Source organism: Amblyomma mixtum, chromosome 10 (assembly GCF_055824585.1).
Source record: "Amblyomma mixtum isolate Tamu chromosome 10, ASM5582458v1, whole genome shotgun sequence".
In the NCBI taxonomy this organism is placed as follows: Eukaryota; Metazoa; Arthropoda; class Arachnida; order Ixodida; family Ixodidae; genus Amblyomma; species Amblyomma mixtum.
This window is the reverse complement of record NC_143021.1, coordinates 86,943,681-86,965,774: the sequence shown is the minus strand read 5'-3', so window position 1 is coordinate 86,965,774 and position 22,094 is coordinate 86,943,681. Positions and strand designations below refer to the sequence as shown.

Sequence of the window (22,094 nt, the reverse complement as noted above, 5' to 3'; positions counted from 1 at the left end):
CGTAGTCAGACTATTGACGATGATGATGCTCTTCACCTTTATTTGCTAACATACTTGCTCTCGGAGTTTTCGCCGTTAACGCCACAACTATCTGCTGCAGAGTGGAGATAGGACCGGTTTTTTAACGCGATCAATAAATGAAATATGAAAGCGAATGAGGGATATTTCTACTGCTCATAAATAAAAGCCCGTACTTAGAGAACATTTCATTCAGCTCTAAAGACGTTACTGTCAACGCATTTGTAAATGTTGGCATTTTTGTGTGTGTCAATTATTTATACCATTTCAGCTTTTGGTACGCTGGAATCAGGGTGAAAAAAAAAATGCATTTTATCGTTGACGGCGTTGAACGTAGCAGCGCCAAGTCTGCTGTTTGTGCTTGTTCGTGTTAGCCTCGGGTTGCCGTTGCTCGAGTCGCTTCCCTCGCTTCCGCAGCCGCTTCCTGGCGCCGTGTCTACATTTCGACGTCGTTCCACTGTAAGCAGCGCGATCCGCCGGTCATGGCATGGTCTAAAGAGTACACTGCAGACTCGACTGCCGCACAGCTATGGGGTGTGTACGACACATTGCCAGTGTAATGCAGAAATGGCGCCGGCTGTGCGTCCGCAACGCTGCGCGGCGCCGCACGGAAAGGGGAACGCCTGCAGACGACACGCTGGCCTGCGCTCGTTTTGAAGCGAAAAGCTTCACTACGCTGGTCAGAGCGGAGCTTCGCGTGAGCCGTACTGGTGAGTTATGCGCACGCGCGAAACCGAATGACGTCACGCGCCGCGTAGGTGGTCGCTCCTCGCCGCCGCCGACTCAGTCGCGGGGCCTTTCGGCGGGCGCTACTGCGCATGAGCGTCGCCTCCTCACTGTCGCTACAACTGCGCATGTGGGTCGCCTCCTCACCCACCGTTTGACCTTTCTTTGCAGCGGCTTGTTCCCCGCGTCGCAGCCGGCAACCCTCGTCTTCGTATTTCTGCGGGCAGTTTTCACCTCGCTGATTTCCGTCTCCTCTTCCGCCTCCGTATAGGCAGTTTGTGGACGGCCGTCAAACCAAGCATAACTGAAGTTTTTCGCTTGTATATCCAGGCTTAACCAGAACTAAGCACTGCCTAATTTTTTGCGTTGTTGATGGTGATCGTGCTTGTTGTCCTTTTTTATACTCTACGAGACAGGTATATTTTACCACATGAATACACACCCTATAACAAAAGATTACCCTCAGCGCACACATTCCATTGATACTACCCCTGCCTATGCAGTCGGATGCTCCACTGGGTATACAGAATGCTCAGCACAAATTTTCATGCACGAAAAGCACTGCGCAAGAAATGTGTGGGTGCAGCCTTTAAGGGCGTGCCTGCAGTAATCAGTAATCACTGGCGTTCGCTTCCTAAGGAAGCTCTGGGTCCCGTATTCGTGGTTACGCAATCTTTGAGAGCGTTGTAATAAATTCGCAAGTGTGCGAGAAGATTAGACAAGATAGATTTATATCCTTGCGAATTCGAGCACACTCCGCGACGTACCGCTGTTAGGGCTCAACAATGCAAACATGTGCCGCTGAAAGTGCACTTGCGTAACAGAACACCTTCAAGATAAAGGCAAATTAAATAAGATAGTGTAGAGTCCAAGGGCAACTGGGGTTGCCGAGCTTCCTGCGCCGCGCCATCGAGCGCATCTCCTGCACTGCTTGGGCCCGCAAGGACAATGCAGTTTTGATGCGCTCTCACCGCCAGCGACGCTCCAGTTACTGCCGACCAAACCTGCTGCAGCCACTGAACCAAACCACCATACCATGGACTCCAAGCAAGAGGCCTTAGTACCGCTTCCCCAACATGAATACACCATAGCCCGTGCTCTGACAACATTTCGCCGGCACACACAACATTCCGCTAGAATGACACCCCTGCAGCGAGAGTCGCCAGCTGCATGGTGACTCTATCCGTGACGTCGTTCTCGCGCTTCGAGAACTGGCAGTCTCTTGCAATTTAGGCAGTCAAGTCAACGAAAACATGTGCGAGCAGTTAGTCACTGGCGTCGCACCTCCGCAGTGAAGAGAACGGCTGCTCTTGGAAGGCGACACGCTGCCGTTCGACCGTGCAGTTGAGATTGCGCTACTTCGTAAGAGAGCTCAGCTCGGGTCAGAAGCCTTTGCTAACCCCGTTTAACGCGTCGTTCGGCAACAGCCACGCCAGCGTTGCGCCGTAGGGCGGAACACGCCAGATAGCCGCCGTTTCAGCAAAAACGGTGCATGTCCCTTTATCCAGAGCAGGCCCAGCCTTGGACGATCTCGTCATGCTGGCCGCTACTCCAGAAACGACCACCACCATTGTTCCGTAGAGCAGAAATCCGAAGGCCTGTAGCAATTGCGGCAAAGCAAGGTGCGAGCCGTCCGTATGCACCGCTCTCGGAAAAACCTGCTTCCCATGGGGCCGCCGCGGCCAATTCATGCAAGTCTGCCGTAGCTCCCGCAAGCGCACAGGGACGACGCCCGGTTCAGGTTCGGGAAGCAGTTCCTAAACGAGATGCACCAGGTGTAAACAGCATTCTGACTGTTAACGGTGACAAGTGCATGGGTGTCTACATTGATTGTGACAGTGGCGCTAATTACCTCCATTTCACAACCGCGCGCTGTAAAGTTCTTGATCGACATTCGATCAGCTATGTCAGTCATGGAGGAGCAAGAATTCCGAAGCGTATTCGAAGACACCTGACCAGCTGTAAACCTACGTTCTTCGACATTGCACACAGGAAGATTCCAGTTGGGCCAAGCGAAAGCTAGCGCCTCGTTCAAGGAAAAAACGGCTGTGATAGCCATTCATGTCGCACTTCGTCTGAAAGCTGCACAAGCTTTAGGACTGCATATTATGGGCACACAGCTACCTGTCCTGCACACGGCTTCAAAGAAGATTCAGAAGATTTGAGCCGAAATGCAGCTACAAAGGGTACAAATGTACAAGAGCCCAAACCCCCTATATGCAGCGGATATGAGGTGCCCGCAAATCCTCCAACGTTCGTTAAGCTACCTCGTTTCGGTATGGCAGCTCACCAGGCCTTAGGTTGACCAAGGGCGTCCAACAAGAGGCCAATGTGAAGTATTCAGTTCCTCCAGTTGTGCAGAAGCTCAGACGTTTGCCAATTTATCTGCGCAAGCCACTTAGCAGCAAACTTCAACACTTTCTTGCTGGCGATGTCATTGAAAGGGTTCAATCATATGCATGGAAGTCGCCTATCGTTGTACGCAAGAAAGACGACAGCATCTGCCCCTGTGTTTACTTCAGAGAGCCCAACAAAGCTATTGTAGAGCTTTCCTCTGCCTCATGCTGGACTCGCTGATTAGAGCAAGCCACTTCTCGGAGTTCGATTCGGCCTGTGCCTGTTACCAGGTCCTGTTTTACCCGGACAGCGGAGACCTCACTGCGCTCATTATGCACGATGGCCTTTTTCATTTAAAAAGGGTGTGCTTCGGACTGGCATCTACTCCAGCTGTATTTCAGCACTTCATGACAAAGGTCCGAAGGGTTGCAAGGAGGTCCTCTCCTATCTGAACTACATCATAATCTTGGGCCGGACTCGGAGCACTTCAGGAACCTGGAGCAGGTTCTCCTGTGCCGCTCTGAAGCTGGACTGAAACTGTGTGCAACGTAGATCTTCAATTAGTCTCAGCTAATGTTCCTGAGTGATCGTGTCACACCGCATCGAATATTTCCTCTCCAAGCTAAAGTTAGCGCTCTTGCTCCCGCTGGCACCCCCACAGAAGCAAGCATGGTGAATTCGCTCCTTGGTCTGGTCGAGCATTATGCTACGTTTATCTCTCACCTGGCTGAAGAGGTAGAACCTATGCATGGGCTGCTTCGGAAGAAGTTCATTTTCAATGGGATGCCGCTGCTGAAAAGAGCTTGACAAGAGTAAAAAAGCTTCCAGCATCGAACAAGCATCGACCAAGCATCTAGCATCGAACAAGCTTCGAACAAGCATCTAGCATCGACCCGATGCTCCCCGTTATTGTGGCCGCGGCTGTATCTGCGTACGGCCTGGGTGCAGTAGGGATAGAATCTGACGGACCACACATTCAGACCCTTGAATTCGCATCCAGAGCACTGATAGAAACTGTTCGGAAATACTCAGTGAGAGAACGTGAGGCCTTTGCCTGCCTGTCGGCGTGTGAGAAAAGGGACATTTGTGTCTGGTGTCGATCGCTCAATTTAGTAACGGATCACCTGGCTCCATAATCTTTGCTTTCCACACAAAGAACTGGAGAGCTGCCGCTTTGGACTGCTTGTCCAGGCTACCTATCCCAGACACCGAAGATGGCCTTCAAGTTTAAAAGAAAATAGTGTCTCTGGTAGCATCTTCATTTTCACATTAATGACCTCTGATATGCTACAGCCGAGGAATTCAAGCTCCAAGTGGTTGCTCATCTTTTTCAAACATCATGGCTAGCCAAGAAAAAGTTCACAGCTCAACTGAGTCCTCACTAGGAACGAAGTCCGTGAGGAACTGTCAGTAGAAGATTGCCTGCTTATGCGCACGGAACGAGCGGTGGTTCCACCAAACCTTAAAGCTACGTTAGTGCAGCCGGCCTATGAATCGCACCCGGGAATCGTGAAGACCAAGAGAGGTCTTCGATAAAAGTAATGGTGGTCAGGCCCGCTCAAGAAAGTTGAGACTGCTATCCGCAGCTGCGCAATTGGTCCAGCTGCAGACAAAAGTGTCAAGAACTATCGACGTCCACAGCAGCCAGTGCTTCTTCCAGATAGGCCGTAGAGAAAGAAAGCAGTTGAGATTGTAGGCCCATTTGAGCATGCATCAGCATAACGTTGGTTTGTTATACCAGTAACTGGTGCAGTTCCAAATGGCCAGATGTTGCTTTGTCCAGGGATGGGTTCTTCCGTACTGTGGCGGTCTTCCTCTTGTCAATATTTGCACGTGAGGGACAGCCTGTTTGAAATGGTCTGATATTACGGACCGTAGTTTACGTCCCGAGAATTTGAGTCTTTTCTTCAAGACAGAGGAATCGAGCATAGCTTTTTTGTTGTGTACCCCCCCCCCCCCCCCATAAATGGTCCGGTTTAAAGGTTTAACCACGTCCTCGAGTCATGCATTCAGTAGGCCATATTAGATCAGCACACAGTGAAGGGCACTATCACAGAGTACTGGATAATCTAAAGAGCCACTTCTAACGGTACAAGTAGACTTTCTCTGGCAGTGCTTTTACATGGCTGCCATCTAATGACACCTTTGGGCGTCATCGGTCAACCCACCGCCAACTTCACAAATCCAGCTCAGATGTGCTCAATTTGAAAACGGGCCAAATAGTGCCAATGCAAAAATAGGATGCATACTGGTCAAATGTATAGGGGAATCCCCCAAGGTGGAGTAGATTTGTAATAAGGGAGTAATTACTCATTGGCATCCACCCGAGCGCAGCCATACGGCTACAAAGGAAAGCTGTACAGCTTTCTCAGAAACTTCGTAGTTTAAAGAAGAAGAAAAAGGACGAAAAAAGGACCAGGACGAATTTTTCTTTACAGCTTTCTGAGTTCGACGAAGTTTCTGAGAAAGCTGTACAGCTTTCCTTTGTAGCCGTATGGCTGCGCTCGGGTGGATGCCAGTGAGTAATTACTCCTTTATTAGGATGCATACTCACTAACAAAAGCCAATTATATTTAAAAATTTGCTTAACTATTCTAATAAAGCGGAATTTTAAAAAATACTCTGCGGAGCACCAAACGACGGGTAATAATATGACGTCGGTTTCATTCAGCTCCGCTGCGCTTTTTTAAATACGTAGTTCCAGTTATGTGAAACAACCTTTATATAGACTGCCTTTAACTTCGCAATATAACCTTATCCCCTAAAATCTAAAGTAAAAAGTCGATAAATTCTAGCTAAGTTTGTAATTAGTCAGCTCTATCACGTACATGATGTGCACTTTGCTGCAGAATCCACCTGCGCAGACCAACCGACGTATCTGTCACAGCTTTAAAAAAAGACATCTATAAAACGTTAAAAACTGCACGCTGTATATATTTATCAGAAAAAAACCCCAAAATTGAGAAACATAACAGGATTTCATTAACGACGTTTTGTTTGGAGGACCTGCCATTATCGAGTGTATTACAGTATTCGAAACGCAGCTTTTAAAGCGCGCGCGAGGTACAGGCTTAACGCATCAGTGCAAAAACAATATGGGGGGTCGGGGGGGAGAATCGATGATAAGTTGAAATGGCCATGCCCTAAACGTGGAGGTAGGTGTTCAGAAGGAGCAGACCGAAAATATATAGTATATATCGAGGGAAGTACAAATAAAGTAGAGAGAGGGGTAAGAGGAGGATTTTGAACTCCTTTCAACAGGCGGCCATGACGTCGGAAAATTCCTTTCCCCAGCTCTTCAGGGCTTACATATTTATGAACAAAATTGAATCACTCTTTTTCTCATCATATCCAACCAAACCAGTTTTTTAGAAACGCTTTCTGGATGACATATTTATAGTTCGGACAGAAACCGAGGGCAAACTCATCCAGTTTACCACCTCATTCAACAAAACACATTCTAATATCTCTTTCAATCACCTAATCAACCAATAAAATTAACTTCCTGGATTTTTGCTTCGAGTTGAAGGAAGCACAGTAATAAAACCCACAGACAGACAACAGTATCTTCATTTCCACAGCTGCCACCCACGCCAATCTAAAACTTCAATCGCATACTTACAAGCCATCAGATTCAAACGAATTTTATCACGATCGGAAGATTTTCACCAAAATGCTGATTGCATGTGGAAAATTGTAACGAAACATTGCCCGTCCTCTATAGTCAACAATGCCCTCAAAAAGGAAGAAGCAACTAATCATAATGACGTCTTCGAGGAATCTCAGCCAACATCACAGCACTGTAATCTCATACTAACCTTCACAAACAACTTCCCGAACATTAACAAAATCCCAAATAAACTCTTTAGTATCACTGAAAAGAGTGACCGGCTTTTCAAAATTTTCTCAACTGCCCTCCAGGTAACAATATAAAACCAAACAAAATTACAAAACGATGTTGTCCATTCGACAGCCAATAAACGGAGATGTGTGGGTTGCGCACCATGTGGAAAAAACCGATGCCAAGTCTGCAAACGCATGGAAACCACGGCACTCACTAAAAAAAGCACCCATTGAAATTTCAAATATTCTACCAGGGAAGGCTTAAATTGCGATCCCAGCAACGTTGTTTACATGCTCGAGTGTGGTGACAGTGTATAGGCCAAAGAGATAATTCCTTCCAATTCAGGTTTAAAACCACAGCTCACATACTCAATCCCTCCCCAGCCTCTCTCTTTCGAAGCACCTGCTCGAGAAAGGCCACGAGTTTGACAGACTCTTTAGCGCGAGGAAAACACTCGTTACCGCGAGGAACGAGAATCATATATTATTTTTAAATTTAACACTGTGCAAAGGGTCATTGACGAAAGCCACGGTACCCTCACCTTTCTTCCGAGATCATAGGCCTACGAAAATACACAAAGCACCACTGACTGCGTCGTCTGACGACATACCCCTTTTTGCATGCCACATTTGTGTCGTTGCTTGCATCCCGGTTTGGCTCATCTTCTGGCCCCGCGAATGCAATAGATTTTTTTTTAATGTCTACTTTGGCTACTCTGTAAGCTTACATTTTTTATGCTGGTAACATTTCGTCGGGCACCTCCCTTTCGTCCCCCCCCCCTTTTCTCTCATAGTCCAGCGGCAGCAGCTAAACCAGCGGTAGGTGCACTATTGCTGAATGCGGAGAAAAAGCACTGCTTTAAGGTTTTTCCAGGTTTTTTTTTCCTGCTCCCTCTGTTCCGACATAAGTGAAACAGCGCGAAAGAAGAAGCCCGAAGACGAAACGAAGAAGGGACAGGAAAGAGTGCTGATCTGGCAACTGATTTTTTTTTAGAAAAACTCGCACAATATATAGGAAAGCTGTGGCAAAGATCATGAGATCCAGTCAACGTCACATGGTTTAAAGAGCAATAGAAGCAATAAAAAGCATAACAGGGTGATGAATCTAAAAGTCGACTTAATCTCAGGAGGGATGGTAACAAAATTAAAAAAAATACACTTGATGAATTAAAACAGTTAATGCCACATGGTGTAAAGAGCAGCAAAACCGATAAAACATCATTAGCTGGTAACAAGGGTAAACGCGATAAAAACTGACAGAATGAAATTGAGGAAAGAATATAAACCGACTGAATGTGACAACGTGTGGCTAAAAAAAAAGTGCACAGACTTTAACAATGAAAACGATGAAACACTGACACTCAATGATTCAGACACGCGTAGTCAAAAATAAAAATTTAGCAATGTTGCTCCAAAAAGGCAAGTTGGCTCCCATACAATGATTTTGACGCATCACTGACACATTCCAAGCCCTTTCTTTTTATAAAGAAGGCTTCCTTCAACTCCCGGGCTACGTTGTCTATACTTCTATCAAGAAAAACAGTTTCGCGTAAACGAGGCATGCATTTACATTCTTTGCAATGAAGTGCTAGATTAGATCCAGTGCCTTTTTCAAGTGAGCGCTCGTGTTCCCTTAAACGTTCCTTCAAGCACCTTCCGGTTTGTCCAATATAAACTTTGTCGCATGCAAGCGGAGTCTGGTAAATCACCGCTTGACTACACCTGGCGAACATGTGGGCATGCTTTACGCCACAGGTTAGATATTTGGTTTTTCGTTATTAATCCTATGACAAAACGTAGCTAACTTCCAAGGGGCAGAAAACACTACGGGAATCTTATATTAATTGGCAACCTTTTTCATATTACGTGCTACCCAGTGGGAATACGGGACAACGGCTGCTCTCACCCTCCTGTTGCTTTCCTGAGTAACGTTTCTTTTCTTGCCTTTAACTTTCTGAAGCAAAGCATCAGTCACGGCCGATATCACAGTGTGCGGAAAACCTGCCTGTAGTAACCGTGTGGTCTACAGTTGCAGTGGTCCTTTCTTCGTTTCGCCTTCGGGCTTCTTCTTTCGCGCTGTTTCACTTATGTCACAATGGACTGACAAGCCCAGCAAAAAGTTCGGCTTCATTGCACCTGTTGTTGTGTCAAGATTATTTTCCCACCTGCCCTCACGGCCAGGAGAAGCGACGTTCCCGCATTTTGACGCGAAGGTTGCTGCACCGCCACGCACTCAGTCGACCATCTCAGCTCAGCTCTATACGCCTGTCAATAAGCAAGCATGCGGTGGTTAACGAAACAGAGACCGCATCTGGATATTGCCTTTTCTTTTTCCTTACATGTTCTGCGCAATCTCCATTCTTCCTTGCGGCTCCCTCTCCAATATTCTTATGCATGCGTATTTCGTTGTTTTTTACTTGTATATTTTTTGCTTCTCTCTACTTATTTCTCTTTCTCGCTCACCTGTTCTGTGTCCAACCCCTATAAAAGGGGAAACACCAGCGACGAAAAATCACCCTTCAAAAAGATCGATCTTCCGATCGAAACGTCGAGTCAAACAAATATCTTTCCTTTAACGAATCGTATACTTTGCTGTATACTCCTCTAAGCAGTCGGGCACTTCATGCTCTCGCAACCTCTCTCTCTCTCTCTCCAAACACACACACACACACACACACACACACAGACACGCACACACACACGCACACACACACACACACATGCACGCACGCGCACGCACGCACACACGCGCACGCAAGCACGCACGCACACACACACACACGCATATATATATATATATATATATATAAGAAGGGGGTGAAGATCGGATGGATCCGGTAGAACATAAACGTAATTCGGTTGACACACGGTAGAAAAACAACAACTTTATAAAGTTGTTATAAAGTTATACTTTATAAAGTATAAAGTTGTTGTTTTTCTACCGTGTGTCAACCGAATTACGTTTATATATATATATATATATATATATATATATATATATATATATAGCGAAGTATACGCTTCGTCGTTAAAAGAAACATATTTATTCGACTCGACGTTTCGATCGGAAGACCATTCTTCTTCTCCTGAAGAAGATCGGTCTTCCGATCGAAACGAATATGTTTCCTTTAACGAAGCGTATACTTCGCTATATACTCCAGTAAGCAGTCAAGTACTTCATGCTCTCGCAACCTATTACATATATATATATATATATATATATATATATATATATATATAAGAAGGGGGTGAAGATCGGATGGATCCGGTAGAACATAAACGTAATTCGGTTGACACACGGTAGAAAAACAACAACTTTATTCTAACGTTTCGACCAGGGTCTGGCCTTCGTCAGAGTTCACTCTGACGAAGGCCAGACCCTGGTCGAAACGTTAGAATAAAGTTGTTGTTTTTCTACCGTGTGTCAACCGAATTACGTTTATATATATATATATATATATATATATATATATATATACAGGGTGTTTCATCTAAGACTTTCTGCAATTTTAAAAAATAAGCTATTTGAATTAGATGCGCGCTTTTTCTGGCATAGCATTGTCAGTGGTGTAGTACATCATAATGCAGCTAAGACGTGCTAACTAGCAGGCTGGTTAACCAATATTTAATAGTTAACTTTTAAACTATTACCGTTGGGCTCCTTAATTATTGAGAGGCATGTAGTCCACCGTAAGTAATACATATATTAGTTTTTAGAATTTCGAAAACGCGGTTACCCTTGGCGCTGTGGCCCAACAAATTTCGCCTACATCGCGCCAAAATACATGCGGTTTGAGAAGCTTGCAGGCAAAGCAACCTCTCCAGTGAACCTAATTCGTCGAGATAGCCAAAATTTGTTCGGCCACAGCGCCGAGGAAAATCGCGTTCTCGAAATTCTAAAAACGGATATCGACATTACTTGCGGTAGGCTACATGCCTCTCAATAATTAAGGAGTCCAACGGTAATAGTTTAAAAGTTAACTATTAAATATTGGTTCACCAGCCTGCTAGTTAGCACGTCTTAGCTGCATTATGATGCACTACACCACTGACAATGCTATGCCAGAAAAAGCGCGCATCTAATTCAAATAGCTTATTTTTAAAAATTGCAGAAAGTCTTAGGTGAAACACCCTGTATATATATATATACACACACACTTTAAAAAATGGCTGAGGCTTAACTTGGTTAAGCCTGGAGAATGCGAAGCATCATCGTGTCGCGTAATTTGGAGGCGCACAACCACAGCGACGGCGCGAGGTGGGCCCCCGTTTCTCCACTGTCGTGACGTCATCGTGTCACGTGGTGTGACGTCTTCTATCACGTGATTTGTAGGCGCACAACCACAGCGACGGCGCGAGGTGGGCCCCCGTTTCTCCACTGTCGTGACGACATCGTGTCACGTGGTGTGACGTCATGTATCACGTGATTTGGAGGCGCATAACCACGGTGAAGGGCTGAAGTGGTAGCTAAAGTAGTATGCTTCACATAAAAAGTCTTTCAGGATCCAGAAATACGTATCGAAGAAGAGGGCCGCACGAACGAAAGCGGCAATTTATTTCAGACGCTTCCGACACAAAGGTCAGGCCCTAGCCGAAGTGTTGAAATAAATCGCTTTTTCGTTCGTGCATTGAAGGAGGGCAGAAAGTTGGGCAAGTTGGTAAACATTCATGATGGGTTTCAAAGCGCGACAAGACGGAGACGAACAGACGCGTTTTCGTTCGTGCAGCCCCCTTCTTCGACACACACACACACGCACGCACGCGGGCACACACGCGCGCACGCGCGCACACAACACACAGTAATTTCAGGATGTCTCTATGAAAGATTTAACGGCTGTATTCCACATTGATTCCGGGAGCCAGTCTGAAACAACTAAATGTCATTTCGTTTCAAACCATATTTTTTTTATAACCAGGGATTTGACTCTTCAGTTTAAGCGAAAATAAAAAAAATAATTACGCCGATTTCAGCTTTCGTAACCAAAAAAGGTCAATATTCTTACCATGCAAGACATAGCTAGTTGGCTGTTCAGTGCCAGTTACTCTCAGTCAGATGAGAAAAATAACCAAGTAGGGAAGCCAGGGGCGTGATGAGACGGCGGTAGCGTTGGATAAGCGGCGCGGTTGTGCTATTTGGGGTGGTGTTCCGTTATCTTCCACGTCTTGCATACCGGGGGGCGTCACCTGCTCACCGCCTGGTAGCTAAGGTCTGTTTGTTCACTGTATTCTTCCGCTTAGAGCAGTAAGTCAGTTAACTAGGTCATCGAACGCATGTAAGACGCTCGTGAAAAAGTATCTTGCTGCAGGTAGCGAGGAATTTACCGCCGCTTCCATCGCTGCGATAAACACACAGACCAGTGAGGCCCCGCCCTGACCTCTGTCCAGTGCGACACACCAACGATAACATTTTAGCTTAACTGTCAGATGTAAAATTCCAGTTCGGTTTTTGTGTGCCAGCCATCTCACTTAACTTGCGTTAAATTTAACAACGGAACCATTTCCTTATAAGCACAGATTGGTTTGTTTACGGGGTTTAACGTCCCAAAGCGACTAAGGCTATGAGAGACGCCGTAGTGGAGGGCTCCGGAAATTTCGACCACCTGGGGTTCTTTAACGTGCACTGACATCGCACAGTACACGGGCCTCGAATTTCTCCTCCAAAGAAATTCAACCGCCGCGGCCGGGATCGAACCCGCGTCTTTCGGGACAGCAGCCGAGCACCATAGCCACTGAGCCACCGCAGCAGCCCTTATAAGCACAGCTCCAAGTACTACCACTTGCACGTTAATTATTGGTAAATAAACTGCGTATGGTAACAAAACTTTGAGACAGACTTTGGGTGACTTTTGGCCACAAAGTATTGTACAATAAATCAGTGGGAAAAGTCAGTCATTCATCTGTCGGAGGAAACCAATAACAGCATTATGAAATAAACACCGAGAAAATTCCGCCTCACTTTGAAAACAATTAGAGCCGAGAAATCCAAACCCTATTCATAGCCTCAAAATTCCGGAGCCTTGACGAAACTTCAGCAGCTTCGATCAAACTTCTGCAGCTTTGATCAAACTTCCGCAGCTTTAATCAAACTTCCGCAGCTTGAATCAAACTTAGCGCCTGGGACGAAACTTACACCTTGGTACTGGCTGGTCCCCTTTTTTCGGAGATGTACTGATTTTCTGTGTGATTAAGAAACCAGCAATAGTTTACCTCCTCGTGCAAGCGCGAGAACTCTCCAAGAGATAACAATTTATCTCGAGGAAAATTCCACGTCAGCAGCCAGTACCACGTTTTCTTGGAAACAAGGCAATCGAATTCGTTCGTTTAAGAACTGTGGTTGCTTCAGTTCCTGAGAGGTAACGACACAGTACAACCCGAATTTACGTTTGCCGCCAGTGCCCAATCATCGGGTTTTTCGCTGACAGGACCGGCCGCGTAGGTAACACTGAGCATACTCAGCAACTCCTTGGTGAACGGAGCCAGAATCGCGCCAACCCTGCTTGTTGTGAACGTCCAACCCGTGGCCAGCGTCCGGACCTGGGTGGGATAGAGCTTAGATATCTGGATTAGGTTCACGTAGCCGGCGCAGCTGCTGAACAGCTTAGTCAGCAGCATGAAGCAAAGCTGCAACCACCAGATGCCTGTGCAGAGGGAGGACACAGAGTTACTGGTGCTTCAATCTTTCTCCGGCGCGTGAAAGAAGGCAGCTGGAATATTTATGCTAGTGTGATATGCATAGGAACATTTAGATTTATTAGTAGGAACTCTATCAATCCTTATAAACAACAGTGTCGTGTGAGCTTAACGTATAGTCACAATAACGAAACAGCGTTCAGCAGTGCAGTTGCTGAACTTCTGTGTTTTCAGCCGCTTCATTATGGTGTAAAGGACGACTGCGCTGCCAATTTCAGAATGATCTTTGTTCTCGTCAGAAGGTGCAGTCTTTGCAGCCTTGCCTCTAGTATTAGCATTCATAATATGGCGGAAGCTGCAAAATTAGTGTGGCGTTAGAACTGCTGGTATTTAACAGAGCTATGTAAGAAAGACTGAGGTTTTGGACGAACGCCTGGTTGTGTTTGTCGCTTTCGCTACCTGAAAGCGCCCGCAATCATGTGACCATAGCGTGCATATAGCCGGTATCCTGCGCTTTGTCGTTATCAGGTGCAACGCGTGGTCGCAACAGAACGGGGTTAAAAGTCGCGAAACACCCCTTAAAAATGGCTATATGGCTCCGCAGTAGGAGCTGCAGCAATGATGCTAGAGCGCCGCCGGTGACGTGGCCCATTAGTATCGTTGCAGGAGGGCCATGCATGTAGCCTAGGCCACAGCCTACGGTGCTCTAACTTAGCAGCCTATGCCGAAGCCTGAGCGCTATTCGTATCCGGGAGGCTAGAGGCGCAAACGTGCGGTGGATCTAACACAGTGGGAATGTTCCCGGGACGCTTACGACAATCGCGCTGCACGGAAAGACGCTGAGACACGTGCAAACACATTTTTCACACCATAGACACTCTTTTTGTTCCTGCCAAAAGCAAAATACACTTTCCACCCACTCATGTCTGTCAGCAGCAATCAGAGCAAACCAAGAAACTGTAACAGCATGACAAGGAGAAGCTAGAGCTGATTATTCGCATTTCGACGATTATAATTGCCATTTTTTTATCTTTTCCGCCAAGGCGCTCACGCGAGGGGTTGGGATAACAAGCCTGTTCTGTTACCACGCCGCTGTAAGCGGCAAGTTAGTGGGATGAATCATTGTTAGGACTGAAAACCCGGAAACAAAGTAGTAGAGTTGTTCCCGACCACTCAAGCTTATAACCTAGAGTGTGTTATCAGCATTGTTGTGATAAAATAATGGTTTTAGAGTGCCAATATTCTGCTTATCTCGGTTATTCACTGCGCAAGAAAAGAAACGATTTGAAGAATAAAAAATACTCAACAATGCATAGAAACCTGGACGTGTTGCAGAGACATTCCATTAACCCTTTCCGGTCATCTCTCGCGCATCGCCAGGCAGCGGAAAAGTACCCGTCCGATCAGTTGTCGGGCATGGCCCGACACAACGTTTTTTCTAATATTTCTGCAGGTAACTCCGCACGCCTTTGGTTGGGTTTGTTGTATCATGCAAACTGGCTATTTGGCTTTTCTGCTCGAGCGATGACAGCACCATACCGCTTTAAAATCACGTGGATTTCAGGCTCCGAATTGGCGCAAAAAACTCGCCGCATGAGTTCCAATCCGGCAGGCGCGTTTTACGGAAAATTGTCTAATGAATTGAAGCCAGGCTTGAAGGCCGCAGCAGTACGGATCACGCTGTCTTCAGTGACAGATCGACAAACGGTGGCAGGAGGGAGACCATTCTTTTTCAAGACTTGCGAGAGGAAGCCTGGCCTCCACCCAGGAGAGCGCTTCGAGAGGTTCCACACTTCAAAGAAGTTCCGATGATGCCCTACCGCAACTGAATAAAAATGTTTTCAATAAATTTTTATGTCCAAATCATGTCGTGGCACACTCCTCCTTTGCGATGGGCTAGAAGGCCCAAAGGAATGGTGACCGGTGCAGTAATCAGTGGGTGAAATACACCTGACTGGAGAGGGTTAATATCAGTTCAAAGCAACCCAGAGGCACAAAGTAGGTACTGACTTATCGCATGTGAATTCTACAGTATTATGAGCGTGGACACTTTGAATTTTCATTCACGAAGATTATATTACTAGTGGAAATGAAACCAATGCTACGATTCGTATTAGGAACGTTGTCTCTTACTGCGAAAATTAACTTCTATAGCCAGGCGCCTACGAGCATGCATCATTTGGGAACCTCTTTACCTGGAGGCACAAATATAACAGCCAGCGAACATAGGGCTGCAGAGCCGCAGAGAAAGACATAGGCTGTGCGTCGCTTCATGTAGTTGATAAATATGATGGCGATGAACTTTTGGGGATATTCCATGCAGGCCATCAGTACGAAACTCAGGTAGGGATTCGAACCGAGCAGGATGCTTGTGTAGGTCAGGTTGTAGTACAGCAGCGTGGACAGAACTCTGTAAAATAGGAAACCCACTGCTCTATCATCCCTGCCCTCCCTTCATTTCAGTTCGCCTTCTTTTTCGGTGACCGAAAAAGCAACTTCTAATGTCTGACGCCAAGAGATCCGATACCTACCATTGTTACCGTTCATGCTCACTGGAGGCAAGAAGCACGGCTCATTTAACGGGGCCATTTATCTAAATACATGACAGAGTGCGGGCGGCTTTCACACCGCAGGTCCATGCTGATAGAGCGGCGTCTGGCACCGGCAAGGGAAGGACTAAATTGGATAGCATCTGCTGTTTACTTGGGAACATCTGCCGGTGTAACTAGAGCCTACTTTTCAGACTCGGTCTTTATTGTCTATCTGGCAGTCAAGAGCAATTTTATTTTCAAAGCTTACTGTGCACTTCTTCACTCACATATGACTTAATTGTCTCTCATGTGGTCACCCTTAATGTCATGCGACCTGGAGCGATCCCCTTATATTAATGTCAATTGCTCTTCTTGCTGGTATGGATGACGAAAACCGATACAAACCTTGGTCCTATTTTATCAGTACAGAATTCGCAATAAAACCAACTGAAACATTCTATTCACTGAAACCAGCCCCGTGCTATACTCCTGGAAACTCTACCTTAACATAGAGCAAAGAAAACGTTGCTTCCGACAAAATATGAAGGCGTCGAAGGCCATGAATTCAATTATAGGATAATCAGACGATATGAGCGTTCGCGTCGTCCGATTGTCCTAGTCTCGTACTCACGCTGATTGACACCACGTATCGTAACCAACTCGACCATATGTTGCGCTCTGATGCAAAGTACGACGCCGAACACGATACATATGCGCTATGACAGAATATAAATGCTATGTCACGATCGAATGCCCCCATATAAGGAGCTTAATGAATAACAATATCTCGAACACAAGCTAGCAAACAAATAAAGAGATTATTGGTTCCTGAAGGTCAGGAGTTGAGCTTATTGTATTGTTTGAAATTCGGTGCTTGTTTCCACTGTCGTCTGGCATATCACACAGTTCACGGTAGTGACATCTCTTTAGAAGCTACTATATTTGTTAGCCTCTAGTGTATGCATTTGACAGGGGCATAGTTTACTTACGTTTCAGCTTTTCCAAATATTGCAAAGTTAGAAAAGTATGAAAGTCACTGCTTTTGCATTAATTGAGTTACTGTGAGACGAATAATTTCTGTATAACCGGGGCAGTGGAGGCGCAATGTGAAAAGGTTGTGTAGTGTTGTGTTGGGTTCAGTGACGCGTAAGCATTCAAGGCTAGCATGCGCTGCTATTGTGCTGTGGTAGGTTTAGTGAAATGTAAGCACCTAAGGATATCATGGCCCGAGGTAAGGTTGTAGAAACATTGTTTACTCGCGAATTTTATAAAAATGTGAAGACGAGCGGTGGTGTAGAGGGCCTAAAAGGTTGGTTGTAATACCTAGTTATAATAAAGACAAAACTTTAAAATTGGCTAATACTACACGCTTTAAAAAAGGTAAGGCAACCTCAATGGCAATCCTTGCTAGGCAAGGATCTGGAGGCTCCCAAGAAATCAAATCAAGACCTCAGCCTTTTTAGAATAAAGCGACGCAGTTGGTAAAAATTTAGTTTCTAAAGAAAACCTGCTCGCAATGTGTGAAATTTTGTAGGCATATGTGTAAATGTGGAATAGCCTGGTCAGGCATTTGCTCGGCATTTTGCGATGCCTAAAAAGGCAGTTTTGCTTTAAATCACCTGAAAGTAAGGAACAAAGGGCGGGAAAAAAAGGGGAAAAGAGGGGCGAAAGAAGGGAACGAGGAAGGCGTCTTCTTACACCCACACCTGGTCGATCCCAGCGCATCAGTCTTGTAAATTTGTGCGTACCAAGCTTAGAAGAAGCGTAAGGGCTTGGTAGACCTGATATGATTCATTTGCACTCTACAATAACGCGACAGTAACAAGAGATGCAGTGGCATTCTTACGATATGAAAGTCAGGATGAACGTTGTCTTCCGTATACTGGTACCGGAAGAGCGCAGCGAACATCGGCTTCTTAAGTGACCGCTCCTGTAAGCACGAGCAGGACACACAACGTTCAGGTAGGCCAGCGCTCACTTAACACTGAAAATTATTTCTGGCAATCCCTGAAGGCTTTCATGTCTCAAGAAACTTTGCGTCTGACAGTCTCCATGGGCTGCAAACTTTGCAGACGCCTTAGACATTTCGTACACCACCTTTGTTCTTGCATGATTGCCTGCCTTGATAGAATACCTTTTGAGTATTTTGCGAATCGTAAAACTTTCTCAAAACTCTTCTATACAGCGCTAAAGAATTATTTTAACCCATGAGACTCCATGCAACAACGATAGATTAGATTACTGATTAAGCACGCCCACTTCAAACATTGCACTGCATGGTAGAGTCGTTGCGTTTGTGCAGGATGACACAATAATTGCATCAAGCAAGCAGTCCTTTTGGACTTTTGGCAATGCGCAATCATAAACAGTGGTTTTTGCTCGGAACTTCCTGCTCCAGGTTTTGTACGACGCGTGTCGGTACGCCAGGTGGCCAAGGAATTGAGCAGCCAACAGTTTCGGGACATTAAGTTAAACAAAAATATGACAAAATAAAATAAAAATGCAATCAAAGTGGCAGAGCAAGCGCTTAATGAGCACCATGACACTAGATGAGTGACGAAATAAAAAATAGGCTGCAGCCACGTTGCGCAGCTTGCGATTTTTTTTAAACTATTTTTGAACAACGCTCTTTTACTCACCCTCTCCATTTAGTCCTCGTACGACTTAATGATGTCATTCACATCGACTTCAGCGACATTGTTCTTCTTGATGGCCCGTGTGAGCACTCTCTCCGCCTGTTTAAAGTGTTTCGTGGCAAGCAGCCACAATGGAGATTCGGCCATGAAACTGCAAGAGGCACAACCGAATCATGAGAGCATTGCTTAGGATCCGAGAATGACTAATGAACTAGGTCCGCTGAATGCTTTGCCCTCAACATGTTTTTCACGCTTCCCTGAGTTTTCTTCCCCATTTTGGGGAAATATAGACTTCGCAGGATTATCTTTTTTTTTTTTGGCGTCTTCGAGGCGCTCAAAACATGCGGGTTATGAGTTAGAGACTGTTCAGAAAAAAAAAGACAACTAGATACTGAACATCCACTTCTTCTTAGTCAGTCTATAGAGAATATTTCACCAGAGACTTTACAAACTTTTTTAAAAATAGGCTTTATGATTTAGAACAGGGCATTTTTCCACATAGCATTGTCAGCGATGCTCCGAATACGGCTAAGACGTGCTAACTAGCAGGCTGGTTAACTAATATTGAAGAGTTAACTTTTTACTATTACTATTAGGCTCCTTAATTATTCAGAGGAGTGCAGAACACCGTAATTAGTATCCATATCCGTTTATAGAATTTAGAAAACGTGGTTACCGTCGGCCCTGCGGCGGAAAAATTTTGGCTACATCGCGCCAAAATAGACGCGAATTCGAGAAGCTTGCAGGCAAAGTAATCTCTCCAGTGTGGGTAATTGTCTGAACAGACAGAATTTGTTGCGCCACAGCGCGGAGGGTAACCGCGTTTTCCAAATTGTAAAAAATTGGTATGTATATTAAGTGCGACACGTATACGCCTTTCAAAAAAGGAGCCTATCTGTAATATTTAAAAGGTTAACTATTCAATTTTGTCAACCAACCTGAGAGTTAGCACGTCTCAGCTGTATTCTGATGTACAACACTGATGGCAATGCTGTGCCCAAAAAAAGCGCTGTTCTAACTCAAAAAGCCTACTGTTAAAAATTACGAAAATCTTGGGTGAAACACCTTCTATAGTGCAACAGGAATAGAATGTCCTTTTTTGACGCTATTTCACAACATTGGGAACTCAGTCAGAACTGCTTAACTAGGGCTAGTTGCATACGCAAGACCTAATACGAAAACTGTTTAAACAGTTGTTCCTGATTTAATGAAACCACAGATTTCATTTCTACCCGCGGAAATCTCTGTAGTGCACGCGCCTATCACCAAATGGACTCGTAACGATTGCGCCATATAGATTATATGTCAGAATAAACGCCCATTTTATCCAGGCCAGTTATTTTAGTTGTATGTGGGTTTAACGCTCCAAATCGACTCAGGCTATGAAGGACATCGTAGAGAAAGGCTCCGGAAGCTTCAATCACCTGGGGTTCTTTAACGCGCGCTGACAAGGCACCGTACACGGGCCTCTAGAGTTTCGCCTGCATGGCAGTTCGAACGCCGCGACCGCGATCGAACCCGTGTTTCAGGTCATCTCAATAACTTTCGTATATTTTCGTTTTTGTTAATTTTTTTTCTCCCACAGATCAAATGTGGTGCGAATGCTCACTGTCGCTAACTTGCGATTTATCATTAATGAATAAATTTTTACTAAAAACAAGAGTTTAAAGCGTCTGGTCATGGCAACGGGAATTTGCAAGGGCAATTCGTCGTTAAAAGTTTAGCTAGCACGTGTACATTTGCTCCCACGTTCACTGCGTCATCAGTGAGTTTGTCTTGGAGCGAAAAAGTCACTGTCGGCGCGTGCGTGGGAAACCTGCACCCTCCAACGCATGCAGCAGATCACAGCGGGTTAAGGGACCGTCCGGGTGCACTGGGGGCCCGAAGGGGCAGCCTCCGGTGCGTGAACGCACTTTTGGGCATCCACCCACCCGCCCACATCCAGCCTACACAAGCATTCACCCAGCAGAAGCCATCGCAGCAGCTGAACGAAAAAGCGACGGCGAGATCTATTTAAAAGGCGCAATTAGAAGGCGGTCATGTAAAAGTCAAAAGTAAAGCCAATACTGCTCACGCAGATTTCTCGCATCACATCCTGTGACTGCCGGTGCACATTTTTTTTTCTTTACGCTGTGACCTCACAGTGGCACCGCTAATTTCTGTGCAAAATCGCTGCCTAATGGGAGCGTGCTGAGATCAAATTTTTTGTCGAAGCTTCATCCATAATTCAACAAAAGATGGGCACTTGGTACAGCGCGAATCGGCGGCACTGGGCGCTAAACAGGAGAACAAGTTGAAGTCAGCCCACTTGTGGCGTCTTCTGCTTTATCCGTGCATGAAAAACCCCCAAATCAGAGGGAAATTCGAATGGTTTTAATATTTTCAGCAGAACGAACTTTTTAGGTGTCGCAACAGAATAAAGAAAGAAAAGTTATGATAAGCTATTTTAAGGCGAGCTAGTTTTTTTGAAAATGCGGACGCAGACTGTATCGGTTTAGAAATCACTAGGTCGGCATATTTCCGTTAGTGGTATGTGCAGTATCCAACCCCCATGCCATGAATGAAAATGAAAGAAAATGGTCGAACTGTTGCAGTCTCACAGCCAGATGAGGGCGTTGATTAGGTAGCAGAGTGATATGACTATATGCACATGCTGCCAGTCTCTCATCAGCCACGCAATGCCGGTCAGGGTTACGAGTCCCGTAGTCCAACCACCGCTGGCGACCAGCACCCCTAGAGGTCGGTGCCGGGTAGACAGGACCTCGATCACTTAAAAAACAGAAGAAGAGGAACTTCAGCATGAACTACTCGGTAAACAAAACAAAGTTGTCTGATTAAAATGAAAAAACCCTTTTTGAAAGGCAACCCCTAGACCAACTATTCTCGCTTTCGGCTGTCCTTCGCGTTCGGCGGCGCTACCCTGAAAAAGCTCAAGAGTTCGTGCTTGTATTGAGGCGCTAGCAGACACCAGGAAAATCGTTCGCTCTCTGCAGGCACCGATCAAGATGAACGCGACTTGCCTTGTCGTTCTACTGTTCAGCCCATTCGCCTCGCAGCAAGGGTGGTTGCGAATTCACACCTACACTCGTGCTCTCAACCCGCAAACATTTAATTCGTCGACATCTTTTCGCTCTCCAGCCATCGCCCCCACTATGTTAGCCTCTGCACAGAGAACTTAGCTAAAGTTGACAGCAACGGTAATCATCGAATAGTTTGAGTACTTACTGAAAAATTATGGCACTGAAGTCGATGAGCGATTAGCAAACAGCGCTGCACAGTAAACTGATGCTACACTGCATGTGGCAATATACAGCGACATTAAAACTGCGGGCGTTGTACTGATAGGGATTCAGCTGAAGATTGAACGATTGAT

At 45.7% G+C, this 22,094-nt stretch overlaps 1 protein-coding gene and 1 pseudogene across 1 annotated transcript; both read right to left on the bottom strand.

Moving 5' to 3' along the window:
* Positions 1-22,094, bottom strand: part of LOC149326366 (solute carrier family 22 member 7-like) — an 80,373-nt pseudogene that overhangs the window by 24,160 nt on the left and 34,119 nt on the right.
* LOC149326367 (putative transporter B0252.3) lies at positions 13,264-16,193 on the bottom strand. The gene is made up of 3 exons (XM_089563390.1): positions 16,183-16,193; positions 15,750-15,964; positions 13,264-13,562 (listed from the first exon to the last, which is right to left on the bottom strand). The coding sequence occupies exons 1-3, from the start codon at positions 16,191-16,193 to the stop codon at positions 13,264-13,266; spliced, it is 525 nt and encodes a 174-aa protein (XP_089419516.1).